We start from the raw sequence: 16,331 nt of genomic DNA, 5'->3' as shown, positions 1-16,331 counted from the left end.
CCAAGGGATTCAATACTCAGACCAGTCCATTCATGTTTTGGTAGAGCATGAGGCAACAAACCCTTTCCTGTTATCGGTAGTTTATGGGTCCAATGATATGGTGGCTAGAAGGATGTTGTGGGAGGAGCTGGGAGTGGTTGCTAATAACTCAAATTTGCCTTGGGTAGTGTTGGGTGATTTTAACGTGGAGTGCCAAGGAGAAAGTTTGGAGGCAAAAGTATTAACAGGGTGGTAGTGAATGAGGCAAGGGAGGGATTAGGTGCTACCAACCTTCTTGACCTTAAGGCTAGGGGGGTACAAGCTTACCTGGAACAATTACCAAGAGGAGGGCAGGATCTGGTCTAAACAAGACGAGCGCTGGTTAACCTGGAGTTGATTAGCATGTTCGCTGAAGCTGAAGCTGTGTTCCTCCCTAGTGGGAATTCTGATCACTCTCCTATGGTAGTGTCTACTTGCAGGATCAGTAACTTGGGGATCAGCCTTTCAAATTCTTCAATTGGGCAGAGAGGGGGTCTTTTCTAGAAGCTTGGAATTATCTTGCTAGAGGTAACTCCCTCTTTCAATTAGTCATGAAGCTGGAAAGAGTGAAAGTCTTCTTGAAGGAATGAAGTAGGAATCAGCTGGCAAGACCAGAGGAAACAGTGATTGAGTTGAAGCAGAACTTGGAAAGGGTGCAACTTGAGATCCAAGGCAATCCAATTGATGTTGTGTTAACCATGAGGGAGAAGTCCATTAGAAATGACTATGTGAGGGCAACTAAAGATGAGTAAGCAGTTGTCAGACAGAAATCCAGGGTTTTGTGGCTGAGCAAAGGGGACCAGAATTTTGCCTTCTTCCACCAGTCTCTTAAGGTAAGAAGGGTAAGAAAGGTCATTTGTTCCATTCAGAGAAGAGATGGATCGATTACAACTGATGACAAGGAGATTGAAGACGAGATGGTTAGCTACTTCAAGAATCTAATGGGGGTAGAGCTAGAGGACAGTATGGAAGAATCAATTGCCAATGCTATCCAATTAATGTTCTATCAAGCGAGGAAGTTGTTTTTATAGGAAGAGAAGTAACTAAGGAGGAAGTCAAGGAGGCTCTTTGGGCTATGAATAGTGACAAGGCTCCGGGCCCTTATGAGTTTACAACCTATTTTTTCCGGAAAGCTTGGGATGTAGTTGGTGGTGATATGCTGGCAGCAGTGAAAAGCTTCTGTCGGATTGGTAAAATTCTGAAGGAAATTAATGCCACAGCAATTACTTTGATCCCTAAAGTAAGTATGCCAGTGTCTTTAGATGAATATAGGCCTATCTCCTGTTGCAATGTTATCTACAAATGCATCTCGAAAGTGTTGGTTAATAGGCTTTGCTCTGTGGTCCACAAGTTGGTGAGTCCAAATAAGTCGGCATTCACTAGGGGGAGGAAAATCTTCGATAATATCTTACTCACCCCCATGAGATCATGAGAAGCTTTCATAGGAGTTCCCAAGAGGCAAAATGTACTGCTAAAATAAACCTCAAGAAGGCCTATGATAGTGTGTGTTGGGAAGCCGTTAGAACTTGCTTGCAAAAGTTTTACTTACCCCAAAATTTCATCGAGGGCTTGTATCTCCTCGACTAAGTTCTCTATTTCTGTGAATGGGTCTCTCAAGGATCTTTTGAAAGGAAACATGGTTTTAGACAAGGCAATCCAATGTCCCCGTATCTGTTTGTGCTCTTTATGGAGGTATTTTTTATGTTACTCAGAAGAGAAACCGGAGAAGGGAACTTCAAAGTCATTCAATGTTGCAAGAATCCTGAAATTTCCCACCTCTGTTTTGCAGATTATCTGATGGCATTATCAAGTGTGATCTAAGGTTCTTCTCTTAGATCAGTCCTTAATAAATTTGCTAATTTTGCTGGGTTAATTGTGAATGTAGACAAAAGCAAGCTTATTTTCTCTGGAGGCTCTGTGGATGCGAGAGAGAATCAGAAGATGTCTTAGCTACTATGAAGGATTCCTTCCCTTGAAACATTTGGGGTTAGTCTCCTCAAGGTTAAGATTTGTGGGCTGCGAGCAACTTGTGGAGAAACTATGTGCCAAAATCCATTCTTGGAAAGCAACAGTTTTATCTTATGCCGGGAGAATGGAGCTCATCCAATCTGTTCTGAATGCTATGAATGTGTACTGGGCTTCTTGTTTCATTCTTCCTAAGAAGGTTACTCAGATGATTGACCAGATTTGTGTGAGGTTTCTTTGGGCTGGTCCTGACCTCAAAAGGAAGATTCACGTAGTCAGCTGGAAGAACATATGCAGTCTGAAATTAGAAGCGGGGCTGGGATTTGTCGAGCTAAGTAAATGGAACAATGCAACCATCTTGAGACAGGTCTGGGATATTGCCACAAAAAAGGAGTCTTTGGGTTTCATGGATGTAAAGAAAAAAGATATTAAAAAAAACACGTGCTTCTGGACTATGAATGTTCCTTCAAAGGCTTCTTGGGTTTGGCGCAAGATCCTGAAAGCTCGAGATGATGTTATTTCCAACAAGAGTTTCCAAATTGGGAAGAAATCTACGCTCTCCTCATGGCCCGTGTGTGAAGGCCATGCACTTCAACACCTAGGGTTACGTGTAGCTCGCCCCGGAGTCACCCGGGAGCACCCATGTAATTCTATGTAAGGCACACATATGAAGCCATATCAACCCCCGTGCCAGGGCATATTTGTTAATTTAGTGGCATTTTTGTAATAAAATAGGAAGGAGTATGACCGACCTCTACTTTTGATGTTTCCTTCTAGAAACCTAGGAAAGACTTAGCGTACTCTTTGTAGGAAGGGTGTCTAGTGTCCCAATCTCCGACCTACACCCACGTTGACTTCAAGCCTTCGCATCAAGCTACGTGGAGTCTTGTGTGTCATAAATCATTAGTTGCTTATAACACACCTATTTGCTTTTGTAACGTGTTACTCTGTGTAATTTGCATACTATATCAATAAAATTTCCTCCGGGCTTTGCCTCATGTTGCCCCCGTTCTCTTGCATTACAAGCTACGTTTTGTGTGTGGAGACAACTTTTACAGGCTTGCTTGTGGATTAGCACCCCTAGCGCCGCACAACCTCGCTTCGAAAGAATATGGCCATGACAATTGGTATCAGAGCCAAGTTGGTTTCAGGACACAACTCTTCCCCCAGTTCCATTTAGTTCACACAAACAATGGTAAAAGGAGAGAAAAGTATCGCGGACCAACCCATTCCAACTTCACCACCCCCACGTACAAACAAGGAACGTATTGAGCTACTCGAAGATAAGATGGCCCAACTATTAGGTCTCATTGATATTATTGCTCAACTAGATGATCATCAAAACACGTTGGATAACAAATCTGTGACCCTCAGTGCTAGATTAGTTGACCTTAAAGAAGATACCTGAGGATCCCTAGCAAACCTACAGGTACAGATCACAGAGTTCACTACCAAGGTATGTCTCCTTGTCAGAGTCGTTGGTAATGAACGGCTTACCAGTAGTAAAGCTTCTCCCTCACGCCTGCGAGTGCCCAAGCCAAGCGCCTTTAGTAGTATTCGCAATGCGAAGAGCTCAAGAATTTCCTGTTTGATATGGAACAATACTTCCGTGCCGCTTGTCCAAATTCAAAAGAGGTAAAGGTCACCACAGCTTCTATGTATCTCACGGGTGATGCCAAACTATGGTGGCAAACCAAGTACACCGAGATGGAAAGTGGCCAATGTTCCATCGATACATGGAATGACCTTAAACAGGAACTAAAAAATCAATTTCTACTAGAAAATGTGGAGTTCATTACCCACAGAAATTGAGGCAACTCCATCAGACAAGTACAATGCATAAATACGTCAAGTAGTTTTCCGCCTTGATGCTTTATATTCGTGACATGTCAGAAAAAGACAAGTTGTTCTCATTCCAAAAAAGACTCAAGCCTGAGGTTTAGACAGAGCTCAAAATGCGACATATGCAAGATCTTACTACTGCTATTGCCGCAACCAAGGTTGACAAATTATATTCTTGTGGATGGGAGCAAAAAGAAAGTAAACCCTCAATCGAATGGGTACTCTCCACAGCATAAGCACACTCATGAATCTTCTAAAGGTAAGAATGGAGGGGCACAAGCACAGTTCTAGTTAGAGATCCCAACGAAATTCCTCCCCTTCGAAGAACAGAAGTACCTCTCCTACCAAGCACCGCCACAAACTTAAGTGCATTATATGTCGTGGTCCTCACAAGACATTCAAGTACCCACAGTAGAGAGTTGAACGCCCTACTAGCTTCCCAGAGTGACCCTAGTCACGAGAGTACAAGTGGATTAGATGATGATGATTCTCTTCACATGGGAGCCATGCATTTGCTAAATGCAATCAAGCAGACCTCTGAGACTCAAAAGAACCGTCAATGGAAGGGTCTCATGTATGTTGACATCGACATTAGTGGTAAGACTACCCAAGCAATGGTTGATATAAGAGCTACATACAGCTTCATTTCCTTTGTAGAGGCGAAACGCCTTAATATTTGGCTCGAGAAATATTCAAGCCGTATGAAAGCTGCAAACTCATGAAAGTTGTAAACTCCCAAGCCACTCTTATCCAAAGTCCGTGTCCATCAAAATAGGTACATAAAAGGGTAAGCTTGACTTGCTCGTAGTTCCACTCAATAAATTTAGAGTTATCATTGGGATGAACTTCTTGCAACAGAACATGACCGTTCCAATGCCATTCGCCAACACACTGAGCATGCTAAGTGAATGCCCAAGCTTCATTCCTGTCTCCACAGGCAAAGAAAAAGGAAAGATGATTTCAGCCCTTCAACTGAAGAAAAGATAGCAAACTTATATTGCTACCTTACGAGTTAAACCTACTAATCAGAATCATAGTCCAACTCCCACTCCGGTTAAACAGGTATTGAGAGAATTTGATGATGTGATGCGGAAGCTTCCTAAGGCCTTACCGCCATTTAGGCCGATTGACCACAGATCGAACTAGTACCCAGTGCCACGCTTCCTGCGAAGGGGCCTTACAAGATGAGTCCTCCAAAACTAGCTGAGCTACGCAAGCAACTTGATGGACTTTTGGAGTCTAGATTTATTAGACCTTCCAAGGCACCTTACGAGACGCCTATTTTGTTCCAGAAGAAGAATGATGGGTCATTGCAACGTTGTGTTGAGTATTGAGCGTTGAACAAAATCACCGTCAAGAACAAATATCATATCCCACGGATTGCCGACTTATTCGATCAACTTGGGGCAGCCAAGTACTCTTCGAAGTTAGATTTGAAATCAAGTTATTATAAAGTTCAGGTTGCAGAAGAAGTCACTCAGTTACTTCTCAAGCATGTCATCAAGTATTAGGGTGTGCCCAAAAGTATTGTCATTAAGAGATTCAAGATTTACAGGGAAATTTTAGACCAAACTGTTCATATTACTTGAGTCTTAGCTTGACTTTTCAACCAGTGGACATCCTCAAACAGATGGGCAAACAAAGCGATTCAATGCCATGTTGGAGTATATAAGGCATTTTTGTCAATGCCAATCATAAGGATTCGGCGAATCTTCTTGATGTCGCACAGTTCTATTTCAATCTTCAGAAGAACTCTTCCTCCAACAAGAGTCCTTTTGAACTTATTACTGGCCAACAACCTTTAATACCTCACACTATTGTTTCAAGCTACTAGGGACAGAGTCCAAGGGCGTACAAGTTTGCTAAGCTTTGGCAAGACAATAATGAAATTGCCAGATCTTATCTTGAAAAAACGTTAGAGTGAATGAAGAAATGGGCTGATGAACGTCGTCGACCAAATCCTTTCAAAATTGGTGACTTAGTTCTACTCAAGACAAATCAGTTGAGAAGGTTTAACTGAGTTCAGCAAGCACATAGAGCCCTACTACAACATTATGAAAGTCCAATGTTCATCCTCTCTCGAGACAGCAAAGTCTCCTACAAGTTGAAGGTAACGCACTGGTTACGCAACATTCACCTTGTCTTCCATGTCAGCTATCTCAAGTCGTTCCATGCAGATCCAGCAGATCTCGCACACAGCATTCCAACACGTACACCTTCTCATTCAGCAATTCTTCCAAAGCATGTTGTTGACAAAGTTCTCGAAAAACGTCAAGTGAGCAGCAGTTCAAGCAAGCATCAGCACGTAGAGTACTTCGTCAATTGGAAAAACATGCCAGAATGTGAAGCTACCTGAAAAAGTGCAAAGAACTTATTACCTTTCAAGCAGAAGATTGAAGAGTTTCTCAAGGACAATGCAACAAGGATGTCTGTAGAATAGGTGGGGGAAACTGTGAAGGTCACTTAGACACCTAAATTTAGGTGTAACTCGCCCGAAGTCACTCGGGAACACCCATGTAATTCTATGTAAGGCTCACATATGAAGCTATATCAACCCTCGTGACAGGGCATATCTGTTAGCTTGGTAGCATTTTTGTAATAAAATAGGAAGGAGTATGATCGGTCTCTACTTTTGATGTTTCCTTCTAGAAACCTAGAAAAGACTTAGCATACTCTTTGTAGGAAGGGTGTCTAGTGTTCCAATCCCCGACCTACACCCATATTGACTTCAAGCCCTAGCACCAAGCTACGTGGAATCCTGCATGTCATAGATTACTAGTTGTTTATAACACACCTATTTGCTTTTATAACATGTTACTCCGTGTAATTTGCATGCTATATCAACAAAATTGCCTCCGGACTTTGCCTCGTGTTGCCCCCGTTCTCTTGTATTACAGGCTATGTTTTGTATGTGGAGATAATTTTTATAGACTTGCTTATGGATTAGCACCCCTTGCGCCACACGACCTCGTTTCTAAAGAACATGGCCATAACACCATGGCACCCTGATGGTATCCTCTTCAATTTCTTCGCAAGCAAGTTGCAAGCTGATTCAAGGCTTTATTTGGGAGCTAAGGTCAAAGCAATAATTTTCGATAATATATGGTCTCCTCCTCAAAGGTCCTTGGTGAGCTTAGATCATCTGTGGGAAGGTCTGGAGTCAGTGAACATCATGCCTAATGAAGAAGATATGTTGGTGTGGTTGCCAAGTTCCAAAGGTCAATTCTCAATTAACTCAGCTGTGAAGGCTTTGCACATCAATGGTTCTCAAGTTTTGTGGTCTCATTTGATTTGGGGTTCCGTAGGGATAGCTAAACACAAAGTTTTGGCTTGGCTAGTTTTCAAAGGGGAGATTCAAACCCAAACTTCCTTCCGGATCAAGGTATGGATATCCATTCTCAATGGTCTTTCTGCAGAAGGCATACTGAGAGTTCTCATATTTTATGGAATGCATGTTTGCGGAGGAGTTGTGGGGTAGGATTTTACACAAGTGTAATTACAAGAAAGCTTGGATTTGCTCCGAGGTAGCTTGAATTTGCTCGAGATTTACAAGGAAAAGCTTGGTTTCTAATATAAAAAATGCTTGTTTCAAGACTTTCTTAAATCATGTTTGGCGAGAGAGGTACAGAAGGTGGAAGCACAAAAACCGGAACAACAGTAAGTTAAGAACCAAACAAGTATAGCCCATCCTTCTCAAGTCTTACCAAAAATTCTCCTCGTAGTCAAGTCCTAAAAAATATAGTGAGAAAGAAAAAAGGTTATGGGGCAATTTAGAGATTTGATAATACTATTCACAGACAAAAGGTTAAGAGATAGGTTAAAAACATGAAGAACAAATTCAAGAAAAAAACCAGAGGATAAGGGGATGGCACCCTTGCTGTGGATAGGAGTAAGAGACCTATCAGTAAGGCGAACCTCCTTATGAGTAGTAGGAAAAATAAAATAACTAAAATGGCTAGACTCGTCGGTCCTGTGATCAGAGGCACCATAATCAATTACCCAAGTCAAAGGAGTAAAGCCAAATTGAATGACATAAAATGCAGAAGATGTACCTAAGGTGTGTTAATTGAAACCACAATCGAAGAAGAGTGAGTATGAGCATAGATCTAATCCCGTACAACAGCGGCAATCTGAGTCTGAAGTTGTTGCAAATCAATAGTGCCAAAGGAAATAAGAATATTAGTAGGAACTGATGATGACTCCACAACAACAGCACGGGGAGCGGACTATCCCAAAGAAGGTGTGGCAAAAGATTGCAATAGATGAGGATAGAGCTGAAAATAACGAGCATTTTCAAAGCTAATCTTCCCACAATGACTGCAAGTAAAACCACACCCACAGCCTCCACGACCTCGACTCTTAGATCCCTGAGTGCGATAGTCAGAAAAACCCGAATTGGCCGCTAGAGCCATCTGATCTATAATTGGAGCAGAAATAATGCCAAGGGCCTGAGTCTAAAAGAGAACTACATGGAGACAATGCTCATCATTATCAATGATCGCAAATGTCTTAAATAAAGAAGGTAAAGAAGTGGTGATAAAGATCTAGGTCCGAGGTGCCTCAAACTCAAGACGTATACCCATGAGAAATTGGTATGTCAGATGTCGAGCAATCCTCATAACCACATTCTTGGTTGTCTCTGCAAACAGCTCAGCCATATAATAGTGAGAGAAGAACTCCCAACAGGACTAAAAAAATCAAAAATAATCAGCGACACTCTGAATCCCTTGGGTAGCCTGGGCAATGTCTCGATAAAACTTATCAATCCTCGAGTCATTCCTACCATACGCATATGTCTGAGTGAGAGCTGACCACAGAGAAGAAACAATCTCATGATACATAAACATGTTATAGATGCACTGCGCCATGGAGTTAAAAAGTCATCCAAGAATGGTGCAGTTATTAATCTCTCATTGCTCAATTTTGAGATTAGTACGGGGTGGCTTATTAATGGTGTCCGAAAGCCATCCAGATTTCACTCTACTACCCAAATAAAGCCAAACAAACCAAGACCAAGACTGAAATTTTTGACCATCTAATAAGGCATTGGTAATTCATTGGGCTAAGAAATATACTCCAAGAATGGTGTTGGAATCTTTGGTCTCTTGATACAATGTCATTGCTTACTATGAACAAGAAGGAAGAAACTTTGGTTTGAAGGGAAATCTCTTATATTATCAATCAAAGAAGGAATTAACCACGAGGTACCAAACACACCACCAAAAGAACAACAGCACAAGCGGCCACCAAAAAGCTGATCCTAGACCACAAACACACAGCCAAACAATAGTATTTTGTTGTCGCAGGCCTCCAAACCTAGTCTGTTGTTGTCGTAGGTCCCCAAAGAATGCAGTGATGCTATCGCAGGCCCCCAAACAGAAACAGTTTTGCTGTCGTAGACCACCAAACTTGGTTGTGATAATGTCGCAAGTCTCCAAACTTAGCCTACTGCTGTCGTAGGTTCTCCAGGGAGGTATGTGATGCTGTCGCAGATTTCCAAAACTAGCATGTTGTTGTCGTAGGTCCTCTAGAGAGGCTGTGGTGCTAACGTAGGCTACCAAGCAGTGCCTATTGTTGTTGCAGATCACAAAAAATAACAACCTTACCGTCCTAAATCACAGAAAGAACCCTAGTTACTATCACAGGCCACTAGATCTCTTCCATTGTTGTTGCAGGTCCCAAAAACAGCACTCTCGTGTAGAAGCAGGCAGAAAACCTCCACCCCTTGTTGCTGTCGCAAATCTCCAAGTAGTCCAGCCAGGGTTGAAAAAAACTCTATCGAAAGGTAAAATCACAATGCAGACAACAAAAAAAGGAACCCCCAAAGGGGAGACCTCCTAACGAAGCTCTTGCTAGGTTATGAGATCTTTGAGATCTAGTGGGTTGATGAGAGAAGAAGTGGAAAGAGGAGAAAAGAAGAAAAAAATCAAGGTTCTAAGAATCGAAGAGAAAAAATAAGGAAATGGGGGTGATGGGTCCTCTAGGGCTCTGATACCAAGAAGAATTATTGAAAAGTAATTGTCAAGCCTCATAATAAGAGCTTGGAAGATATATATATATATATATATATATATATATATATATATATATATATATAAAAGAGTGAATTGACGTAAACGCCCTTACATAGAAATAATAAAAAAACATTAACATAAATATTATTTCCAATAGCTTCCTCCTCCAACTACTGAAGAAATGATTTGTGGCCTCTTTAGCCATTTTCCTCACGCTCAAAACCTCTTTTATTCTACACCCAGCATTCCCACAACTTAAAGATCTTGCCCTTCCTAATGGCTTCGCAACTTTGCAAAATCAACATCCTTCCCTCTTAATTAAAGATCTTAAATCGCCATCATCTGGCATTTTTCTTTTCTTTGGTGTAAGGTCTTTAGCAAGTATAAAGGGGTCTTCTTCAAAAGAAAAAAATTGTTAGATGGGATGTAATTTGTGGCCTGTTGCATTCTAAAAGCACCTTGTAGTGTTCATAATGTTTTGTTTTAATTGGTCAACTCAACCACTTCTAATGAAATAATATTTGTGGATAAAAAAAATAAAGAGAGGGCGAGCAAAGGGAGAAAGGGAAGAAAAAAAAAAGAAAATAGAGAAAGGAGGTGACAATGGTAAAGTTGAAAGCGGAGGTGAAGGATGAAGGATGAAGAAGATGAAAAAAAAAGCGAGAGAGACAGAAAGAGAGATGAGGGAAATGATGGATGAATGTTCCAATGCTCTATTTTGTTACTAGATATGTTTTAAAAATTCGGATGAAGTATCTCAAACTAACAAAACTGTAGAAACCACGCTACGTTAGGAAAATATAATCCCAAAAACTTAGAAATCATCATTTTGCAAACAAAAAGAAACTTTACGATAAAAATCACTAAAAAATTATCAAATTACCAAAATACCCCTAATATCAAAATATCCTTAGAGCCCACATTACGCTTAAGAAAACCCTTTTAAACACCTAAAACAACAAAATGAAATCAAATAAACTATTTTATCAATTTTCACTAAATTCGACAAAATTACAAAAATGCACCTCATAAGGTTCACCATCATTTCATACAAAAATTTCATAAGTGACATAAATTGATAATCCCATCGAATTCCTTATAAAAAATCAATTTCAAAATATCCCGAAACATCGAAAAATGATTTGAAACGCAAAAGTTCTCTTCAAGGGCAAAACGATAATTTTTCAATTTAAAAAAAAAATTTATTTCAAAATTAATAAATAAAACATTAATTAACATAAAGTGAAACCTTAATAAAATTTAAAAATTTGAACCAAGAAAATTAATCAATCAAGCCATCAGGCGACGACGGAGACGGGGAGGGTGGTTGTGGCGGTGATGGTGGTAGTGGGGAAAAAGATAGGAGAGTTGAATTTTTTTTAATTTTGGGATGAAAATTATGAGTGTATTTCATTTTCCCATGAATATAAATGGGAAAATAATATCCACACTTTGCTAGATTTTTTAATGAGGGTGTAAATTCATTCTCCATGGACAAAATCAATTAAACAAATGGCAAATGCAATTTTCCAAAGAAAATGGGTTTTTCACTTATTCTCCATGTCCAATCAAACATACTTTAAGGGTTGTTTGATTGGGCATGGAAAATAGATTTCCACCCGCATCCATAAATTTAGTGAAGGCTAGATATCATTTTCCCACTTATACCCATGGGAAAACAAAATCGAACCCCAAATTACACCTCTTCTCAAAACCATAATCTCTTCTTCTCCTTCCCCATCACCACCATTGCCACCCGCCATCATCACCGTCACAATTGTCATTCGTCTTCTTATTTTTCTTTTTTCTCCACTCCTTCAACCTCCACAACTTAAGCACCTTGAGAATCACTGTGATATGGTTCAAACTTGTTCGATCTCCCAACTCATAATCATGGTGAGACTCACAATTAGAATCCATGCAAACCCTTGGATTCTAAGCTGACAGTTTCTTTTGGTAAAGAATCATCACTGTCAAGTTCTATGTGAATTTCAAAAATGGAATCACCATTGTCAGGTACCACATCCACTGCATAGCCTTCTGAATTTCTAGAATATGCATTTGTGAAACACTGGTACGCCGTAGCGACAAAAGATGCTCTAGCAATGGCAAGCTGATCTAATGTTTTTACCCTGAGCTTTCCAGAACTATTACTAATTGTGTCATTCTTCTTCTTCTTCCCATCGCCTCTGCGATCGGCTTTGCCCTCGTTATCTTTCTTCTTATTATTATTATTCTTCTTTCTCCACCCATGCACCACCTCTGTCCCACCCTTGCTCCACCTCACTCTCTCTCCTTCCTCATTCTCCATCTCCTCGTCCTCCTTCTTCAATTTTTTTCCACCTGAATCCAATCAAACAATGGACATAACATTTCCATGATTTCCATTTCCCCATGTCCATTTTCCAGTGGATTTTGAAATCCATGGAAAACCAATTTCCATGCAATCAAACAGACCCTAAGGAAAAAAATAAAGTATCTATTATATCCTTCCAACAGCATATCCATGGTTGAAAACATCGTATTGGATGAATGTTTTCGTAAATAAAAAACCGATATCATATCAACCGATACATTCTAAAACATTGTGATACATTCACAAAACATCCAATGTTTTGTATCGGCCTTGGTTGGTACCAATACGTATTGGCCAATGCATTCCAATATTTTGAACCCTGGTTGTATCATTTGTAAGAAATAAATGCTACATAAGGTGCTTTGCATGTGCCAAGTGATAGAATTCTCCTCTTGCACCGCCAATCCTTTAATCTTGCCTATTCCCTCTAGCACAGCACAAACCTCAACTTCCCTTGGTCAAGAAGGTTGGTGTTACTTATATGTGGAAATGGGCTCCGTTTTATACGTCCACCTGAAAGCAAAAGCCTAATGCACACCTGCCACATGGACACCAAGAGGGGCTCCATTTCACATTATCTACAATAAATTACCAGCAACCATGGGTAAAACCATTCTGTGTGCCCTTTGGAAGGATCCTTAATCCTTTAGCCCAAAGTGCTAGGAACAAGTGATGGTATCATCACTCATTAACAATAAAAAAAAATATGCATTAAATTTCTGCAAACTATAAATCTTGATTATAGAAGAAAATAGGAAGTAGGTTTTCATAGGCTCTACACATGGTATGACAGGAAAAATATCAAAGAGAGAACTAGATAATCAATCTATAACGACTTTCATGATTACGTAAAGAGAAATAATGACATATCATGTACCAGAACCGAACATCTTTCAGTATGCCGTAGAAACTCATGACCTAAACCAAAACCTCGGTGTGCTCCTTCAAGTAAGCCAGGCAAATCTGCTACGACAATTGTGGCATCATAATCAAATGATACCACACCCAAATTAGGAAGTAAAGTTGTAAATGGGTAATTAGCTATTGCTGGCTGAGCGGCACTTATAACACTGAGAAGGGTGCTTTTTCCCGCATTTGGAGCACCCACTATTCCAACATCGGCAACCAGCTTTAGCTCCAACTCAATCCACCTGGTCAAGAGATCTATCAATCAAAGATCCTACCTGTTTCCTCAATGTGCGATAAAAGTAACGGAATTGACACGCATTAATATAAAATCAGCTTTTCAACCACAAGTTCCTAAAACTCCAGTGCAGACTTTTTACTAAGAAATTCGCAAGCTTTCCTTCGTACAATTTGTAAAGAAAATTAGCTTAATCCATAAATACCATTAGCATAAAAGATCTTCACCTACTAAGAACAAAATATAATGTACCAACATGGTTTTAAATCCATGAACGAGACAGATAGACATGGTGTCTCACATCTACAAAATCTCATGAGATAAATGAGTTGACTCAGACAATATTTTGAAAATTTTGGACAAATCGGTAAAACTCATCGGAATCAAACAGGATTTTGTATATTTTTATGAAAATAATTTTTAAAAAAATTTAATTTAAACATTTATTATCCAAATAAAATTTGATCTTTATAATAAAACATCTCCTAATCTACCTTATCTTATAAAAAAAAAATTATAATTATTTTCATATAAATATATATATAGGGTCCCGTTCAATGGCTAACTTTTTGGCAAAACATTTTTCAAAACATGAGTTAGAAGTTTTGGAATGAGCTGATTTTTGGTGAGGATCATCTCTACGGTGAGGAGATCATCATCACCAAAAATCAGCCCATTCCAAAACTTCTAACCCCATCAAAAATAGTTTACAAAAAATGGACGGTCCATGATTTTTCAACTTGTAAACATGGGTTAGAAGTTTTGGAATGGGCTGATTTTTGGTGAGGATCATCTCCTCACCGTAGAGATCATCCTCACCAAAAATCAGCCCATTCCAAAACTTCTAACTCATGTTTTGAAAAATGTTTTGCCAAAAAGTTAGCCATTGAACGCTACCCATATATATATATATGAATAAATAATTATATACCGAGTTAAATGATTATCTCATCCATAGTTTTAAATCTTGCCCGAGTCATCCCGATATTGTCCATGAATAAGACGGATAGACAATGCATCTCACATGTGCAAAATCTAGCGAGACAATGAGATGACTCGGGTGATATTTTGAAAATCTCTTCCGAGTCAGTAGAACTCGTCCGAGTCAACCGGGATTTTGTATATTTTAATTAAAATAATTAATTTTTTTAAATTTAAATATTCATTATCTAAATATAATATGATTTTATGATTAAACATTTTCTAATCTACCAAATTTCATACAAAATTTATAATTATTTTTCACATAAATATATATATTTTTATAAACCTAGTTAAATGGTTTATCTCGTCTGAGACAAGTCAATCTCGTCCGAGACAAGTCAATCTCGTCCATGAACGAGATGTCAACCCGAGTTTTGAAATCATGATCTCATCCTAGACAACTTGGTCTTGTCCATGGACTAGATGAGAAGTCAAACTGAGATTTCAAACCATGGTACCAGCTACCCAAAGATAATTTCACATAAACTAACCGATGCCATTATCACTAAACCGTACAAGCATTAATCCATAACCAAAAAAACCAAGTGGGAAAACACTTACATTTCTGGACCCTCTTCTCCATTCTCTGCAATCTTTGGTACCTTATTTGTACCCGATTTAAAAGCAGCATTTCCTCTCCCACCCCTCCCACCGGGTAACAACAGGGCCCGCTGCCCAGGATGAAGCAACTCCAAAAGAAATCTCCCTTCTTTTCCCCCTTTTTCGGCCTCTCTAATCACAGTTCCTGGCGCCACCTTCACCACCAAATCCTCTCCTTTTGCCCCAGCTTGCTTCCTGCCCTGCCCATGATACCCTCTCCCAGCCCTAAAATGTATATTTTTACGGAATGGTAACAACGAATTCATCGAACCATCAACCTCGACATAAACATTCCCTCCTCTCCCTCCTTCCCCCCCTGATGGCCCACCGAACGGCACATATTTCTCTCGTCGAAAGGCAACGACGCCATTTCCTCCATCACCACCTTTCACATAGATTTTTGCCCGATCGAAACATCTCATCACCGCAGGAACTCCTTTCTCCTTCACTTCTCCCTCTCCCAATTCATCATACTCAAACCCTAACACTTCTTCACGATCATTTGATTCAGAATTCTCATCTAACACCTCAATTTTTCCATAATCAAACCCTAAATCTACATCAAACACCTCATCTTCAGTATTCGAATCATCAATTACAAACTCATTTTCATCAATGTTGAGCTTTTTTGACAAATCAGAGAGCTTTACTTCGCTGGAAATTGGATTTATAGATTTGATTGAAGGCGAGACGAAATCATCTTTGGGAGGAAGACAAGTGTAGGTCGTAGCTTCTCCGCCAGATCGATAACCTGGAAATTCATCAGAGCTGATTCTAGTTTTGACATTAGGATTAGGGTTTCTGGTGATCTTTTTTGGAGAGCTCTTACGGTGGTTTCGAGTGTTGGGACGAGCTTGAGCTGAACAAAGACGGTGCGGAGAGGAGATCCATATGGATACAGAGGCCATTTTCGATTTCAGTTTGAGAGCTTGAGAGTTGAGAGAGAGTTCTCAAAGCTAAGGCGAGGAACGATAATGTGCCCACGTGTGGAGAATGATTTCGCCACGTGTCACCACAATTTTGAAGACTGCGTCATCCTAATCATATGTTAGGGAGGAGTATTTTTTTTTTCTCGTAACTAAACACCGGTGAACGACATCAGCAATGAAAGAGAAAGTTTCTCCGTTTCACACCCCGTGAAAAAAAGAAAATTCTTATATGATGACTTTAAACATTAAAAAACATGATCATATGCAATTGCAATGCGATCATGATTTTTAAACTCGGTATCGCATCTCATCTTGTTCAGCTTCAATATTGAATCGTCTCAGACGAGTTTTCCGATACGTTTGAGACATTTTGTGAGATAACTCAAAAAATTACACTGTAAAACATAAAACTCGATCAAAAAATGACTTTGTGAGTTGGTCTCATTCAGCTTTGATACCGAGTTAACTCGGGCGATACG

The 16,331-nt window shown here is 39.7% G+C and overlaps 1 protein-coding gene across 2 annotated transcripts in view; it reads right to left on the bottom strand.

Moving 5' to 3' along the window:
• EMB269 (GTP1/OBG family protein) overlaps positions 1–15,966 on the bottom strand; it is a 36,770-nt gene extending 20,804 nt beyond the window's left edge. Inside the window, exons 1-2 of one of the 2 annotated variants that reach the window (XM_086421064.1) lie at positions 14,885–15,966; positions 13,073–13,346 (exon numbers count right to left, since the gene is read on the bottom strand). In XM_086421064.1, coding sequence (XP_086277190.1) covers positions 13,073–13,346; positions 14,885–15,831 — 1,221 coding nt within the window. In that variant the 5' untranslated portion in view covers positions 15,832–15,966. The remainder of the gene's footprint in view (positions 1–13,072; positions 13,347–14,884) is intronic. The other variant, XM_086421063.1, reaches the window with a different exon arrangement.
• Between the last annotated feature and the right edge of the window lie 365 nt (positions 15,967–16,331).

Source organism: Akebia trifoliata, chromosome 13 (assembly GCF_017979445.1).
Source record: "Akebia trifoliata isolate Shusen 1 chromosome 13, ASM1797944v1, whole genome shotgun sequence".
Taxonomy (NCBI): domain Eukaryota; kingdom Viridiplantae; phylum Streptophyta; class Magnoliopsida; order Ranunculales; family Lardizabalaceae; genus Akebia; species Akebia trifoliata.
The sequence above is the reverse complement of the archived record's forward strand: the minus strand, read 5'-3'. Positions and strand labels throughout refer to the sequence as shown.